General features: G+C 36.9%; 1 protein-coding gene across 4 annotated transcripts in view; it reads right to left on the reverse strand.

Annotated features, from left to right (window-relative positions):
* The window catches only part of CD109 (CD109 molecule), a 183,488-nt gene that overhangs the window by 74,285 nt on the left and 92,425 nt on the right, over positions 1–16,778 (reverse strand). For all 4 annotated transcript variants that reach the window (XM_069067023.1, XM_069067021.1, XM_069067022.1 and 1 more), the window contains exons 8-10: positions 7,320–7,416; positions 3,794–3,938; positions 2,743–2,852 (exon numbers count right to left, since the gene is read on the reverse strand). In XM_069067023.1, the coding sequence (XP_068923124.1) occupies positions 2,743–2,852; positions 3,794–3,938; positions 7,320–7,416 (352 nt within the window). The remainder of the gene's footprint in view (positions 1–2,742; positions 2,853–3,793; positions 3,939–7,319; positions 7,417–16,778) is intronic.

Consider the following 16,778-nt stretch of genomic DNA (forward strand, 5'->3'; position numbering starts at 1 on the left):
TCTCTCTCTCTCTCTCTCTCTCTCTCTCTCTCTCTCTCTCTCTCTCTCTCTCTCTCTCTCTCTCTCTCTCTCTCTCTCTCTCTCTCTCTCTCTCTCTCTCTCTCTCTCTCAGATTACTATCTACTCCTACCACTGCAAATGTCACTTCTTTGTGGAATGATTCTGCCAATTTTGCTCTCTAGCCCTCACACCTTTCTCAAGTCCCTTCCCTGAAGAAAGAGAATTTTCATCTAGAAACACTAAATTCAAAATGCCTAAAATTTATCTTCTCATTCAAATCAGCTACTCCTCCTAATTGTCCTGTTAGACATACCACAATTTTCCAAGTCATTTGGTTTCAAAACTTCATCATAGACTGCTCCTCTTCTCTTCCCCTCCCCCTCCTCTGGTATCTAAAAGGGCATGTGTTTTGTTAATTTTTTTCTTCGAAATGTCTTATAGCTGTCTCCTCCCTTCCACCACCTCTTCTATCACCTAAGTTCATGCCATTTATTACCACATTCCTGAATTCCTAACTGGTATTCCTGATTCCAGACTATATTTGTATGAGAGAATTGTGAAAACTATGAAAATCAAACTAACTCCATCTTGTAAAACTGACTCCATTTTGAGACCTAAGTTTCATTTTCCTGTACATTCCATATGCTTGCTAGTGGTGGGAAATGAGTGACATTCTGTTATACATTCAGAAAAGTCCACCTGCTCACCATTCCTACTCCCAACTCTCAAAACTCACTCATCCCCTTCTCAATTCGAAAAGCCCCTAATCTTTCCTCCAACTGGAAATCAGATTATATAATCTTGTATCCTGGTTTATATTCTGTTCATTGTTTTCTTTTAATGTATTAAAGTCTATCTCCCCCTATATTCACGGGGCAGTACCAAGCTCAGGAGACTTGGTCCTGATTTGTTATGCAATTGGCATGCATTGCTTAATAAATTGACATGCTTGGAAGCTTAAACCTTTGTTTCCTCAGTTATTTCAGATTTCACCCACCACAATGACCCTGGGCAAGTCCATTACTCTCTCTCAGCCTCAGTTACTTCAAATGTAAAATGGGGAACACAACAGCACCTACATTACAGGATTGCTGAAAGGATCAAATGAGATAATATTTATAAAGCACTTAGCACAGTGCCTGGCTCATAGTACGTGCTATATGCATATTAATTTTCTTTTCCCTTCCCAGATTCTCTGTTTCTTGCACTTTTCCAGGCAATTAATATTTCTAAAGCATATTTTTTTTCTTTTTTTTTTTTAAAGCAATCAGGGTTAAGTAACTTGCTCAAGGTTACACGGCTAGTTATTTCTGGGTGTGGTGCTGAATGTCTGAGCCCGGGATCCGATCTCCAGGTCATCCCGACACTGGAGCCGGTGCTCTTACTTGCTTAGCCACCTGGCCTCCCCCCTTTTTTTTTTCATTTTTGTTATTGTACTGCTTATAAACTTCTGATGGCTCTCTCTGCTTACTGAGTAAAATCTGAACTTCTGAACTTAGAACTTACGGGGCTTTTTTGCGAACAATTTGTTCCTAGCTTTTCCAACCATGTTTCCCATTGCCCCCAAGAACAGGTGCTATACTTTGGGCCAACAATTCTTAACTTTTTTGTTTCATGGGCCCCTTTAGCAGTCTAAAGAAACCTAAAGACATCTTCTTTGAATAACGCTTCTAAAGAGTTGAAGAAAATGCTAAATTGCAGGTAGATGTTAGTGAAAATAAAGATATGTTTTTCTGTCCAAGTTTACAAACCCTCTGAAATCTATCCACAGACCCAGAGGTCTAAGTACCACAGGCTAAGAATCCCTACTTCGGATGTTCCTAATAAAATCTTATTCATCCTTCAAAAATAAATTCAAAATCTGATCTCCTCCATGACCTAAAATAGGTAATGTTGGAATATCACTTATTATTCATATCATTTATTTGATACTTACCATTGTTGGCCTTATATCTTTACTACTAACTTCTCTGTCTGCATAATTTCTACTCCTTATAATAATAAAGGTTCAATTTGATCATCTAAATCTAACAAAGTAATTTGCTAATGTTGCTGTTGTTCAGTTCTTTCAGTCACTTCTAATTCTCTGTGACCCCATTTGGGATTTTCTTGGCCAAAGATATTGGAGTGGTTTGCCATTTTCTTCTCCAATTCATTGTACAGATGATGAACTAAGACAAACAGGGTTACATGACTTGCCCAGGGTCACACAGCTAGTACCTAAGGCCAGATTTGTACTCAGGAAGATGAGCCTTCATGATTCCAGGCCTGGTACTCTAACCACTGTGACACCTAACTGCCCCCAACTTGCTAATACATCTGCATAAAACATTTCTTTTCTTTGAAGACTTCCTCCACCCCCCCATAAAAGCTAGTGGACAAAATTTAAGAAAACAAACCCAGCTTTCTCTTTCTGAATTTAACCTAAATATTATGAAATTAGTGAATAAGATACTTCTTATTCTATTATACTTCATTTCAAGAGTTCTGGACTTAGATTTAAAAGGTCTGAGTTAAAGTTCCAGCTCCACTACATATTGTGTGTCTTTAGAAAAGCCTTAGCTTCTTTAATCCTCAATTTTCTATAAATTGTACCTAATACTTTTACTCCCTACCATTTAGGGTTGCTATATGAACCAATGAAACAATGTACTTACAGTATTTTACAACTATAGCATAACATATGTGAAACAATTATTTTAACTTAATGATTTGCACTTATAATTAAATATACCAACTTACAGTAACCGTGTAGTTGAGAGAAGGCTTCAAAACAGTAGCATAATCAAAAAATTCGATGGTATAATCATTTGCCTTGAAAAATACATTGGAACTTGCATTTTGGGAGATTCCTGTTTCAGAAACAATACAATTTAGATAAAAAGAAATCATGTGTTTACCAATAGATCCTTCCTAGTATACTTTCCCCATAGCTCAATACCAACAAGCTAATCAATAGTTATTTCAGAAGCTCATTTTCTTCATGTCCTTTGGCACCAGAGCAGAAGGGTTAAATTCTGATCTCTCCCTTTCTCTTTCTTTCTCTCCTATTACTAAAGTTATGTGTAATGTGAAAATAATGCAACTCTACTGTCCCCCACCAGGAGTCACAAAGAAAAGGGATACTGGAAATGTGAGAATCCTTACAATTCCAGATCTATGATCCAATATAATAGTATCAGAAACAAATAGAAAGGAAAGACATCATGAATGAGGTGAGATTTCAGGAGGTGTTTGAATGAAGGCAAAGACTAAGCTTAGCCTGGGGAAAGGCAGAATATTGCAGTCACAGACTGAAACCTCAGAGAATGCCCAAAGTCTTCAGAGGTAGACAAGAGAAAAATGATACTAGCTGCTAATCTCACCTAATTCACTTATAGATTGAAGAGATAAAACAAAATATCCCAAGAATATCTTGTATTATTCTACATTTATTTGCCATATGAGAATATAAGTTCTGTGAGTGCAAGACGATATCTCATTTAACTTTGGCACCTTCTTTGTAACTAATGCAAAACTTTAAATTGGGTGCTTAATAAATATTGAATGAATGAAACAAATGAAAAGTTTTTTTATTTTATGGAAACTAGTAAAATATCCAGTATCACTGAACAGTAACTTCTGCCTAGTAGATTAGAAGAGAAAATATAGCTTACAAATGAATTTGGCCTAAGAAAAACTTACATAAGAAGCATCAAAATATGGCTCAGTGATTGTAAAATACTCTTCAGAAAATATCACAGTACCATTATGAAAAATTATTAGCTTTTTAAAAAAAAATGCACTACTATACCTGTAAGTGATTCTGTCACTACAGCGATAATTTCTACTGGCCCAGGAGAAGAAAACTTATCACTGGGGTAATGTAGTTCTTCTACATGATTCATGACGCTTTTCATCTCGAGATCACTAAAAGTGAAGTTTGCAGATCCATTTATCTGGTTGGGGGAAAAATTGCATGTTTTTTCAATTGAGTTATTCAAATTCTAGAAATAAACCTCTAACTTAAATTCTAATCACACTAAAGTCATAACTGCTGCCTTCTCATTCCATTTCTCTTTATAAAAATATAAAATTCTGCTATATTCAAAGACTAACTATGTAACTGAGGCAATCAGGTGGTTCAGTGCATAGAATGCTGGGCTTGGGTTCAGGAAGACCTGAGTTCAAGTTCCATATCAGACATAACCCCAGGCAAGTCACTGAAGCTCCCTCAACCTCAGTTTCCTCATCTCGAAATGGGGATACTAACAGCACCTACTCATCAGATTGCTGTGAGGACCAAATGAGATAATGTATGTAAAATGCTAATGCATGCCTTTATAGTTTGTATACTTGCTATTAATATTGTAATGAAGGGTTAGAGAGCAGGAATCAGCATGTTTTGCTCATGCAGCGCCCTCCCTCCCACCCCCCACGTGCAAGAATCTGGGGAGCCTAGTTCTAAAGAGGTACGATGTGCAATGGAACTGCCTTGAGAAAATATGCTTAAGACATTCTACACCTAGTTCTGGGTTTGCTAGACTGAAGAGGAACCTTTTTGATTGGCTAAATAACTGGGAATGGAGTTATCTTAAAAAGGAATTAGTCATGGGGCAGCTAGGTGGTGCAATGAATAGAGTACCGGCCCTGGAGTCAGGAAGACCTGAGTTCAAATCCAGCCTTACTAGCTGTGTGACCTTGAGCAAGTCACTTAACCCCAACAGCCCTACCTTCCCCCCTCCAAAAAAAAAAGGAAAAAGGCATTAGTCAGTCAAAGTTAGCAGTCTTTTTTTTCCCCCTGAAGGGGGGAAGGTAAGCCAATAGGGATTAAATGACTTGCCCAAGGTCACACAGCTAGTTAAGTGTCGAGTGTCTGAGGTCAGATTTAAACCTAGGTCCTCCTGACTCCAGGGCCGGTGCTCTATTCCCTGCACCACCTAGCTGCTCCCAAAGCTAGTAGTCTTGATCTGACGCCTTCCTGCCTGTTTTTCAGTGAGAGAAGAGAGAGAGTTCTTTAAGAGAACAAGCCATGGGCCCTCTCCATTAGAGGACCACATGCTGCCTATGAGTTGTTAGCCCCAGCATCTGTTCTTTCTGTCTGAGATGTTGTTGTTGTTCATCCTTCATCTTCAAAGAAGACCAATGACATCACTTTATAAGTGATGACTTGCTTGGGAATTGAATTTCAGTGAGGCAGAGCTGTGAAAGGCCTTCAGTCTCATTCTCTCTTCTGGAGTCACTGAAGTCCAGTGGCAAGACACAAGTCAGGACGACTGCTGATGGCCCTGGATGCAGCGGATAACTTGACATCTTCTGTGTCTTACCAAGCTCTAAGCACTCCAAAACGTTTGCTTTAGCCACCTTCATGAACACTGGAACACGTTTTACTCATCCATCCATTCCACCAGGAAAAATCTTCACATGCTTGGGTCACCCTCCTAACTCACCAATGGATTTGAAGACTGTCAGCTAAACCTCAACCTAGTTTGGCCCATCTGCCCAGATGGCTATCACCTTATAAGCTTCAAAAAGTCAGGAGAACAAGCCATCAGGGGGTCCCAGAGCAGAAGCCATGCTGGGTTTTGCAGTTAGCCAGTCCTGAGGACCAAACATCAAAGGCCCTGAGGATACAGGATGAACCTCTGAGACCTAGATCAGCTATAGCTGCAATGAGGAATCAGTAGCTATGCCATAACTGGACATAAACAGGATAGGAATATGCTAGATAGAAACTTCATTAATTCAGAGACCAAGGAAGTATAGGAAAGAGTGTGCCCCCCCACCAGGTGTTGCAGGAAAATGTTTGTCTTTCTATATATGTTATATCTTCAAAGTAAATAGTCATTTGTAAAAATTTTTTGAAATTAACTGGTTCAATAGAATTGGGGAGTTAAGTACTGTCAGTAAATAATGGAGGGACATGCCAGAATGGAGGTTGGAGCTGCTGACATTAGGGAGAGACACTCCTGACTCCTCGGGGATACCCCTACAACCTTGAGAAGACACTGAAAGTCTGCCTCACCCTGCCTAACTCAAAGCAAGAGTCGCTAAATGTAGAGCCTCTTATGTAATAAAGACTCAGAACTGTCTTGAGTTGTTTATGTTATCTGAGTTTGTATGCTAATTCACTGAGATACCTTTACTTCTGGAATACCTACATAAGTTATACAATGTTTTACAGCAAGTTCATTACTCAAGACTTTATCCTGGTTTATTATTTTGTTGTTCAGTTGTGTTCAACTCTTTGTGACCCCATTTGGGGTTTTCTTGGCAAAGATACTGGAGTGGTTTTAGATTTCCTTCTCCATCTCATTTTACAGATGAGGAAACTGAGACGAACAGGGTTCAGTGCTTTTGTCCAGGGACACATAGCTAATAAGTTTCTGAGGCCATATTTGAACTCAGGTCTTCCTGACTCCAGGCTAGAAATTATCAAATCATTCATCACCTATTGAAAAGTAGTGAAGACTAGTAGACAAGAATGGTGAATTTGGAGTCGGGAAACCTAAGGTTCAGATCCTACCTCTGATATTTATTTACTATGTTACCAACCTCTCTAAGTTTCAAATTCACATACATAAAAACTTGCAAAAACCTGTCTCAAAGGTTGTGATGCTGAAATGAGATACTATATGTAAAGTGTTTTGCTTAAAACCCTAACAGCTGCAATCATTATTACTAAATTTATATTTATCTTTCTTAATGTAACATTTAAACATTCAACTTACATGCCCTTCTTAATGCATAGGTCTGATCATGTCATCCCCCTTATTCAATAAACTCCAGTGGCTCCTCATCACCTCCATGATCAAATACAAAATCCTCTGTTTGGCATCCAAAATCCTTCTTAACCTGCCCCCTCTAATACACAAATTTCCAGTCTTCTTACTCCTTACACTGCCCTTCACATACTCTAATCCAGTGACATTGGCTTTCTTGCTGTTCCTTAAACAAGAGAGTCTACCTCCAGACTGAAGGTATTTTCACTGGCTGTCCCCCATGCCTGGAATGCCCTTTCTCTTTGTTTCTGTCTCCCGCCTCCCCTAGCTAAAATTCTATCATCTACAGGAAGCCATTCCTGGTTCCCCTTGATTCTTGCGCCTTCTCTCTGTTGACTATTTCCAATGTCTCTTCTGTACAGTTTTTTGTTGTTTTTTTATATAGCTGATGCTACCTCCCCCATTAGGCTGTGAGTTCCTTGAGAACAGAAATTATCATTTGCCTTTCTTTGCATCCCCAGTGCTTATAGCACACAGACACTTAATAAATATTTATTGACTGCTAAGTGTTTTCTATACTAGAAAAATCTCATGATTTCTTTATTAAAAAATTCTTACCTCAAAATGTTTGGTAATAGTTTTCTTTATTCCCCAGATGGACAGAGGTACAAATATGAGTGTAACATCACCTTTAACTGGCTTTCCATATGTGTACCTGAAAAAAAAAAGATGCTTCTTTCTATTTCAAATTAGATCATGTCAAAATAATAGTCAAAAATGCCAGTTATGAACATTAACCATTGATCAGATTTTTTTAAGCTATCACCTAAAAATATCAAGATTATTGCAATAATCACCATCGGCCTACGTCCTTGAGACATTCAAGTAGTGATTTTTATACAAGTTGACATCAAGTCATTAATAAGTTTTTCAAAGAAATCTTGAGTCAATCAATTGCAATATATCTGTCACTATCATATTATCTATGCACTATCATTATCTGAATGGGTTAGAAAAAGAAATTGATAGAGTGAGAAAAAAAAATCCAAGCATAGCTGATGCTTTATCCCTGAAAAGGGTCCAGATGTAGCAAAGCGTTGGCTTCACTTTCCCAAAGATCAAGAAATAGATCAAAAAAATTCAATGAGAAGCTACATAGTGAGTTTCTCAACACCAGAATTATGCAAAAAGCTAGCCATAATTTCACAGGCAGTAGAAAACAAGGCTATCAGCAAAGCCAGAACCAGCATAGGCAGAGAAGCTAGTATCCTCATACTGCTACCAGAACCAGAAAGAAATAAGGCTGTAAGACTCTGTGTACAGAGATATTAAGGAGCAAGGCTCCCCTAAGAAATCACCAAAGTGTGATTTATAGAGGTTAAGTAACCTTCCCAGTGTCTATGGCCAGATGTGAACTCAAATCTTCCTAACTCCAGGCCTAACACTCTATCCAAATCTCTGACAAGATCACCCAAAAGCTGAACAGAGGTAAAGGGTAAACCTGCCACAAATCCACAATTCAGGAGCTAAACATGGAAAAATGAGCAAGTCAAAAAAAGTATCAAAAATATATATTATAGATATACAGATCCTTAAAAAGGAGAGAATAACTATATAACAATTCTAAATAAAGATTCAAAGTTTTTTTTAATGGATAATAAACATGATACCTAAAAGAAATAAAAATAACATGTTAAAAATGAAATAAAAGTTCTTAAGGAAAGAACGAAAAGGAGAATAGAAGTGGTAGAAAAAAAGTGGTAAGCCTTACCCAAGAGATGGAATCCCTGAGAACCAAAACAGACCAAAGAGACATATCAGTGACTATAAGACAGCAAGAAATATTAGAACTAAAGACTGAGAAAACAGAAAATACAGTCAATCCTCAACTTGTGTAGGGTTAACATTTCTCGAAAACAATGTCAAAGTCACAAACACAAATACTGATACATTGAACCTTTGGGAAATAGGGAGCTAGCTTCCCACAACCACCAAAAACTGTAATATTTCACTACAGATTGCTAAAAATACATTTTTCTGCACACAATTCTTTATAACAAAATATGAATTCTGCTAATATGTACTGTTCCTAACACAGTAACCATGAAATAACCCATAAAATGCAGTGCACAAAATAAAAGTGGTAACATGCAAAACATTTTTTCTTACTAGTAATTCCCTAGAATTATGTGGTCTTTTGTGCTAACATTAATTTTTAAAAATTATTTCCAATAATTTTCACTTTTTACAACACATGAAATCTATAGTATCATAAATATCACATAGCAAATTAAATTCTTAAAACCAAAGCATTTTTTAACCTGAATCTTACCTTCCGCTGTGTCAGATGGCAGGCAGTATGAGGTGTTGTACTGTATACTATACTGCTGTAAACCTCTCTACCTAGCCTCCCTCTGAAAACCAAGGGAGAGGTTGCTAGGACTTCAGCGGATGTTGTCAGAAGATGCCAAGATAGGTGAGGTCTCAACATCACCTCTGATACTCTCTCAGAATGGCTGGTGGATGGCATTGGAAATCACAAAGGACATACTAGCTTAAAATAATCTATCAATGACATTTACTTCCTGCACCATTTGAGATCCTTGAGGGTTTCCTGTCTGATAGCTGTGGCAGATATTTCAACATGAAGCCTATTTAACATCTTTATTTTCTCACTAAACCACAACACTGACTTTGCAAGCTTGGGTTTAGAGGCCAAAGGACTTGCACTATGCTTTGGGAGTATAACTGCACAAAAAAAAAACCTCTAGGTTTAAAGGAAAACAATGAAAATGTACAACAAGTATATAGGGAGCTCTTTATAACTGTAGGGTGAATAAGACCAGTAAACAACCCTAGTAAGAGGTCAGCCATTCCGTAAACTTATCCTTATTGTAACTCTCATTTTTTTCTCTACTGTGCATAGCTGTGAATGTGCCCAGTTGCCAACATGAAAGTGAAAATTAGGTTACTAACAAAATCACTCAAATGCTTGAAGGCACAAAAGATAAATGAATAAATATTGAGAATCAACCACATAAGCCATTTACTATCAGAAACAACTGATCTAGGAAAATGATAAAGAAGAAACAATTTTAGAATCATTAGACTCCTTGAAAACCATGATTTGAAGAGAAAAAAAAGCCTTGATAACACATTTTAAGAAATCATAAATGAAAACTGCCCACATCTATTAGAATCAGAGAGCAAAGTCATGATAGCAAGATTCTACCAACCACCAGTCCTAAAGAAACTTGAAAACTTAAATCCCAGAAATGACATTTCCAAAATCCAGAGTTTCCACAACGAAGTAAAAATACTCCAAGCAACTATAAAGAAGAAATTCAAAGTACCAAGAAATACAGTCTGGCCCACAAAAAAACCTGGAAGCTTCTACTGAAAATGAGAAGAGATCTTAAAATACAATATTCCAAATGGAAAAGATAAAGGATTACAACCAAGAATAGCACTCTATAAAGCTGAGTAGAACCCTATATGGAAAAAAATCCATCTTTAATAGATGACTTTCAAGCATTTCTGATGAATATCTCAAGCTAAGTGGGAATTTTGAAAGAAAAATTTAAGTTTCTAGAGAAACTGAAAAAGGAAAATTAATTTAAGTAACTGAAAGGAGTTCTAATACTCTAATAGTGCTAATATTCTAACAAGGAAGAAGAAACAAGTCTGTTTAGAATTTCAATGTTTTTAAAGAGTATAGAGGGAGTTAAGAAAAACATTTAGGAGGTGCACTGGTTTTGTTCTGAAAACTTTAAAAAGGGAAAGAGAAGACAAGATAAAATGAATATACTAGTGTAGAAAGGAAGAAGGGGCAAGAAGATGCTATTTCTCATAATTGGGATGCAGAAATACATATGAACATGGAGGTAAGGAAGGGAACCTAGGTAATGCAGTGGATAGAGTGCTGAGCCTGTAGTCGGGATGACATCTTCCTGAGTTCAAATCTGGCCTCAGACACTTACCAGCTGTGTGACCCTATGTAAGTCACTTAACTCTGTTTCCTCGTATGTAAAATGAGCTGGAGAAGGAAATGGCAAACCACTCCAATGTCTTTGCCAAGAAAACCCCAAGTGGGGTCACAAAGAGACAGGCATGACTGAAACAACCGAATAACAACAAAAAGAAAGGAAGAACACTGAAGATGAACCTCACTCTTATTTTGAAAGACAAACGAGGACTGACCATAGACAAACATAAATGACACAGAAATAAATAGGAAAACTAGCTGGGATGTTATCCACCTCACGAGAGAGAGGTAATGATCACAAAGTGCAGAAAAAGACATAACATTTCTGGAGATGGCCAACATGTAGATTCATTTTTGCTTGACTGTGCCTATTTCTTTGTTTCAATAGACTTTGCTTAGTTCTTTGTTTCAATAGACTTTTCCACTCAACCCTCTCCCTCTTTCCTTTCTTCTTTCCTTCTTTCTTTCTTTCTGTGTTAATAAGAGGAAGATAGAGGACCTACCAAGAGTAATGACCAAAAAAAAAAGGATCATTGAGATTTTTTTTTAATGCACAGAAGAGAACAGAAAGAAGGTCAGAAGGAAGTACAGACACAGACGAGAGTTTTGAAAGTAATATGAGCAAGTTATATACTTTTTTAAAAGGCAATTGGTACAAATTTTATACACAATCTTCTTTCAGGACTCTGCTGTTATATATGTAAACACTCTCTTTTTGGGTGTTTAACTTCAGGATTTTAAAAAAGAGAGAAAGTGTATCAAGAACATAGGAAATATGGTCAGCTAGGTGCTGTAGTGAATAGAGCACCGGCCCTGGAGTGAGGAGGACATGAGTTCAAATCTGGCCTCAGACCCTTAATATTTACTAGCCATGTGACCTTGGACAAGTCACTTAACCCCAATTTTCCCTGCCTTCCCCCCTCCAAAAAGCAAAAAAAAAAAAGAACATAGGAATTAATATGTTACTGTATATCCCCCTTCAGACCACATCTTGTGTATTTCTTCCCTAGTTCTGGGCAACATATTTTAGGAAGACATCAACATGCTGTAATATATTCAGAACAATATTACCAGGATAAAAAAGGGAATAGAGATCATGCAATAAAAGCATCATATTTTCATCAGGTAAATGAACTAAGGATTTCCTATAGAAAAGAGATCAAGATTGTTCTACTTGGCCCTAAAATGCAGATCTAGGATAACTGAGTAGAAACAAAAGAGATAGATTTTAGTTTGACATAGACATAGTTTGACTTCCTGACAAATTAGAGCTGCCCAAAAATGAAATGGGTTGCTTCATGAAGTGAGACGTATCCCCTCCCCCAAAAGAAGTTCTTAAAGCAGAGGCAATATGATCATTTGCCAGGCATGTCTAAGGGGGGATTCTTTGTACTACATGACCTATGAGGGTCCTTCCAATTTCTAATCCTATGATTCAAATCTAAGGTTTTCTACTATAAATTATAATGACTCAGTAAAGAAAGATAACTTTTGCTTTTTTGTTTTTATTCCTTTTGACTTTTGTGACCACATTTGGGTTTTCTTGGCAAAGATAGTGCAGTAGTCATTTTCCTTCTCCAGCTGATTTTAGAGATGAGGCAAATAGGGTTGAATGACTTGACCAGAGTCATACAGTCAGTAATTGTTTGAGACCAGATTTGAACTCAGCAAGATGAGTCTTCCTGACTCCAAGACCAGGACTCTACACCTGCACTCTACCACTGCACCACCTAGCTACAAACTGTATATTTGTTCAAATCCAGAGGTACCACCAAAGACAGGCAGCATAAATAGGAAATGCTAGAAAAAAAGTTTTTTTTTTTAAATAAGACAATAAACAAACTCATGAGGGGGAAAGGGGGTAAAGCATTTTTCTAAGAGGACAACTTTGTAGAGATTTAAGTGAAATTGAATCATCATGGACTACTAGGGTTTTCCAAGCTTTTTCAGATCATGACACAATTGGACATCACTGGGACATATCACTGGAAAAAGGACACAACACATCTAATTTAGTTATTTCACAGTATTAAAGTAATATTGAAAAAAGAAGCACAACCTTCAAGGTAGGATTAGAGAACAACTTAAGAGATAGGCTTAGGGAAAAGAAAATCATGAGAAAAATGGTAATCAATCATATGAGGTATTGGTACGTAGAACTGGAGGCTAGTCCAGTGATTTATTATATTGTCAATTCAAGGTAGCCCCCACGCTCAGCAAATACCTACTGAAATAATTGAAGAGAGCTCAATATACAGTTCTCAAAATATATCATATTGAGAACCATTCAGTTCTCAAATTATCATCTTGAGTCAAATCCAATAGAAGATCATCTAGTAGAAAAGTCACTAGATTTGGAGTTAGAGAACAATTTTAAACCATAGCTTGGCCACTTATTATCTATGTAGACTTAGTCAAGGAAATTTACTTTTAACCAAATAAGAGATAAAGACAGTTACAAAAATTAAGTCAATAACTCTGATCACATGAAACTGAAAAGCTTTTGCACAAACAAAATTAATGTATGTAGAATACGAAAAAAAAAGCAGTTGAGTAGGAAGAATATATTTGTACCAATTTCTCAAATAAGGGGTTGGTCTCCAAGATAAAGAAACAATTAACTAATGTGTACAAGACCAAAAACCATTCACCAATAGACAAGTGGGCCAGGGACATGAACAAATAGTTCTTAAAAGAAAAATAGCAAACTATTTAACAATCATATGAAATAATGCTCCAAATTACTAATAAGAGAAATACAAATCAAAGAAACCTTGAAATTTTACCTTACATCCTGCAAATTGGCAAAAATTATAAAAGATAGTAAAAGTTGATGTTTGAGGGGTCATGGGAAGATATACAAATTAGTACATTGTTGATACAGCTACAAAATAGAGGAATTAAAATGACCATTTCTTTTGACATTGAGATTCCATTATTAGGCTTATGCCCTAAGGAGGTATTTGATAAGAAAGTCTCCATACATACCAAAATATTTATAGCAGCATTTTTTGTGACAGCAAAGAACTGAAAACAAGACAGATGCCTATCAGCTGAAGAATGGCTAAACAAATTGCAGTATATGAATATAATGGAATATTGCTGTACTATAAGAAATTAGGGATATGATTATATAATACTGAACAGTTAGGCACTGTGCTAGGTTTCGGGGTTACAGAAAACAAAATGAAATAATTGCTGCTCTCAGGAAACTTACATTCTATCTGGGAGAAGACTCGTACATAAATAAATGCATATAACAGAGAGAGAGAGAGAGAGAAAAGATACATGGCAAATTTTTGGAACAGAGGGAACAAGCAGGTCTGATAATCACTTGGACCCATCTGCTTCTGCATTTAAAGGGATTGCCTAGTTGCTCATCTGTTACCCCTGCCCCTCTTCTTTTCATCCTATCTCAATCACCCATTATTGAAGGACAGGGCAAAGTGTCTAAAATTATCTGGGACTCTGTTTCTCACAGCTTCAGAGGCCTGGCCTGAACAGGGAAAGGAATAGAAGAGGCTTGAAGACAGGACAACAAACTAGTTAGGGTAATCCTCCAATCCAGGCCTACTTGTCTCCAGCAAGGAATCCATTTCTGCCTCCACTCAAGTCTAGAGTGCAGAGGGCCAAGGTAAGAACAAACTTCCAGGCTGTTGCTGCTGTTCCTGCTCCTCTTCCAGGGCATAAGGCCAGACAGGACTGAGAAAGCCAGGAAGCCCAAAAAGGGCCCAGTTGCCAAGCTCTCCCTCCATTAGCACCCCAAGAGCCAGCAAATCCTTTGAGCATTAGATTATACCAAAAAGTCTCAAGCAGTGACAAATTATAATAAAATGCAAGGGATTTATTTTTAAATTCTAAGATGCAACAATATGGAAAGTAAAGGCAAAATCCAAGATAAAGTACAGGCTCAATTAAGTCCACATAAGTGTCAGTGATCTGCTTCGGTTTGTATGGCCCAAGATTCAAAGAATTCAAAAGGAAATTTGGACAAAGGTTTCTTGACATTTTGACTAATATAAAGTTATGTTGAGTATTGATTATAAAAATGCAGAAAGTTACATATTTTCTGAGTCACAAATCCCTCCACAGTACCCAAACTCAGAGAACACTCAAAAAGAAAAGCTTTGCCAATTTTGTAGAACCTGGACAGAGGACTGACTTGGTAAGAAACCCCTAAACAAAATTTTTGCCTATTTTCATATGTTGCTACAAATTTTTGACATAACTTTATGATAAACATATGTCCCTGGCAGTAATTTGGCAATTTTTTGGTCTACTATCAACTTAAGCTGGGAAATCAACACCACCCTCCATTTGCCACGCTGCCTAAATATCCCATCAGAACTAGACAGATGGTACTGTTTTTGCTGAACCTGCTTTTGCTGAAGTCTGGCATTTATTAACTGTTAAAAACAGTATTATTAAATTATGCCAAAAAAAAAAAAACCAGATATTGTCATGTCAACCATCAAATACTACCAGAAGTTAGCCTTTGGAATACCTAAATGAGCCTCACAGATCACTGCTAAACCTCAGAACTACTTAATGATCTGGAACTATGGATTTTACTTTTACGTTGCTGAAATTAAAAATAAAATTATACACTGTTCACGCTCAAGCATTATTCAAACAATTCCAAAGTAATTATCATCTGCTATTCTGCTATGCTGGAAGTCACTCTGAATCTGTGCTGAAGAGACTTGATTGTAAGCAGAGGATTTACTAACATCCTCTTTATTGCCTTTTAAGTTCAGTAAAAACAACTGAAACTTTGCCCTAACTGAACACAGCAACCTTAATGAAAGTAATAGATATTTAAAATTAAGTTTTAAGAGAATTTAGTTATAGAGGTGATCACAAAAGATAAAAACATCATCTTGATTAGCTTTTGCAGGAAAAAATATATCATATATAATACATATAAATATATAATAATATAACTAAGACAATAAAGGAAGATGTGAACAGGGGAAAATATTTGCATTCAATATCTTTGACATGATATCTCTGATATCCAAGTTATATACAGAATTAGTAAAAAGTTTTAAGACCAAGAACCATTATGTAGCAGATAAGTGATTTTAAAAAATGAGCAAACATTATTCAAAACTAACAAGCATATGAAAGACTGTTCCAAATAATTAATAAGGAGAAATGCATATCAAAACAACTCTAAGGTTTCACCTCACACTAAGAAAATGAGCAAAGATTAAAAAAAATTTACTAAAGGGGTTGTAGAAAACAGCAATACAAATAGGCTGTTAGCTATGAACTGATCCAACCATTGTGGAAAATAATTTGGAATCAGGTTAAAAAAGGGACTAAAATATCCATACTCTTTACTTCAGAGATTTCACTGCTAAGCATATACAACAACGAAGCCAAAAATAGAAAGAAAGGTCTAATTGGCATCAAAATATTTATAGCAGAAAATTTGAGTCATTAAGAACTGAAAATCAGTTAAGCAATAAAAAAATTATTAAACACCTATGTACCAGGCACTGTGCAAGGAGGTAGGAATACAAAAAAAAAGGCAAAGATAATCCCTGCCTTCAAGCAACTTACAGTCTAACAGGAGATACTAAAATACATTCCTGTTGAATGAGAAAGATAAAAAAAATATGGTGCCTAGATGTAACGGAATATCACTGTGCTGTAAGAAACAATATTAAGAATTAAGAGAAATAAGATGACAACATGAAGGTTCCTAAAGGAGTCCAGCACAAATCTAAATGGGCCCCATATGGAATAATGTTTAAGAAGATCAAAGAGAGACTAAACTTTAAAAAGTGAATTTGAACAGATTTTAGAGTGACAGAATCCACTGGGAGATGGAGCGAGGCAGAATCCAGCCCAGGAAAGTGCCCACGTGGGTCGGGGCAGGGGAAGTGCAGAGCACAGAGCTCCAGCCAGCACACTCACCCATCCCAAGGGCGATTTGCTGCCTTCTCACTAAGGGATGGGAGGATCCCTTGGAGCTGAGTAAGACAAAACGCAGGGCCCACAGATGAGATAGCAGCTTCTCCTGAGGCTATCGGCCCACAGTCTGGAAGTTTAAAAATCACCTACCTGATTTTCCAGAGGCCAAG

Source organism: Petaurus breviceps, unplaced genomic scaffold (genome assembly GCF_028583685.1).
Source record: "Petaurus breviceps papuanus isolate PSGF00001 unplaced genomic scaffold, PetGlider_PUasm1.0 90734, whole genome shotgun sequence".
In the NCBI taxonomy this organism is placed as follows: Eukaryota; Metazoa; Chordata; class Mammalia; order Diprotodontia; family Petauridae; genus Petaurus; species Petaurus breviceps.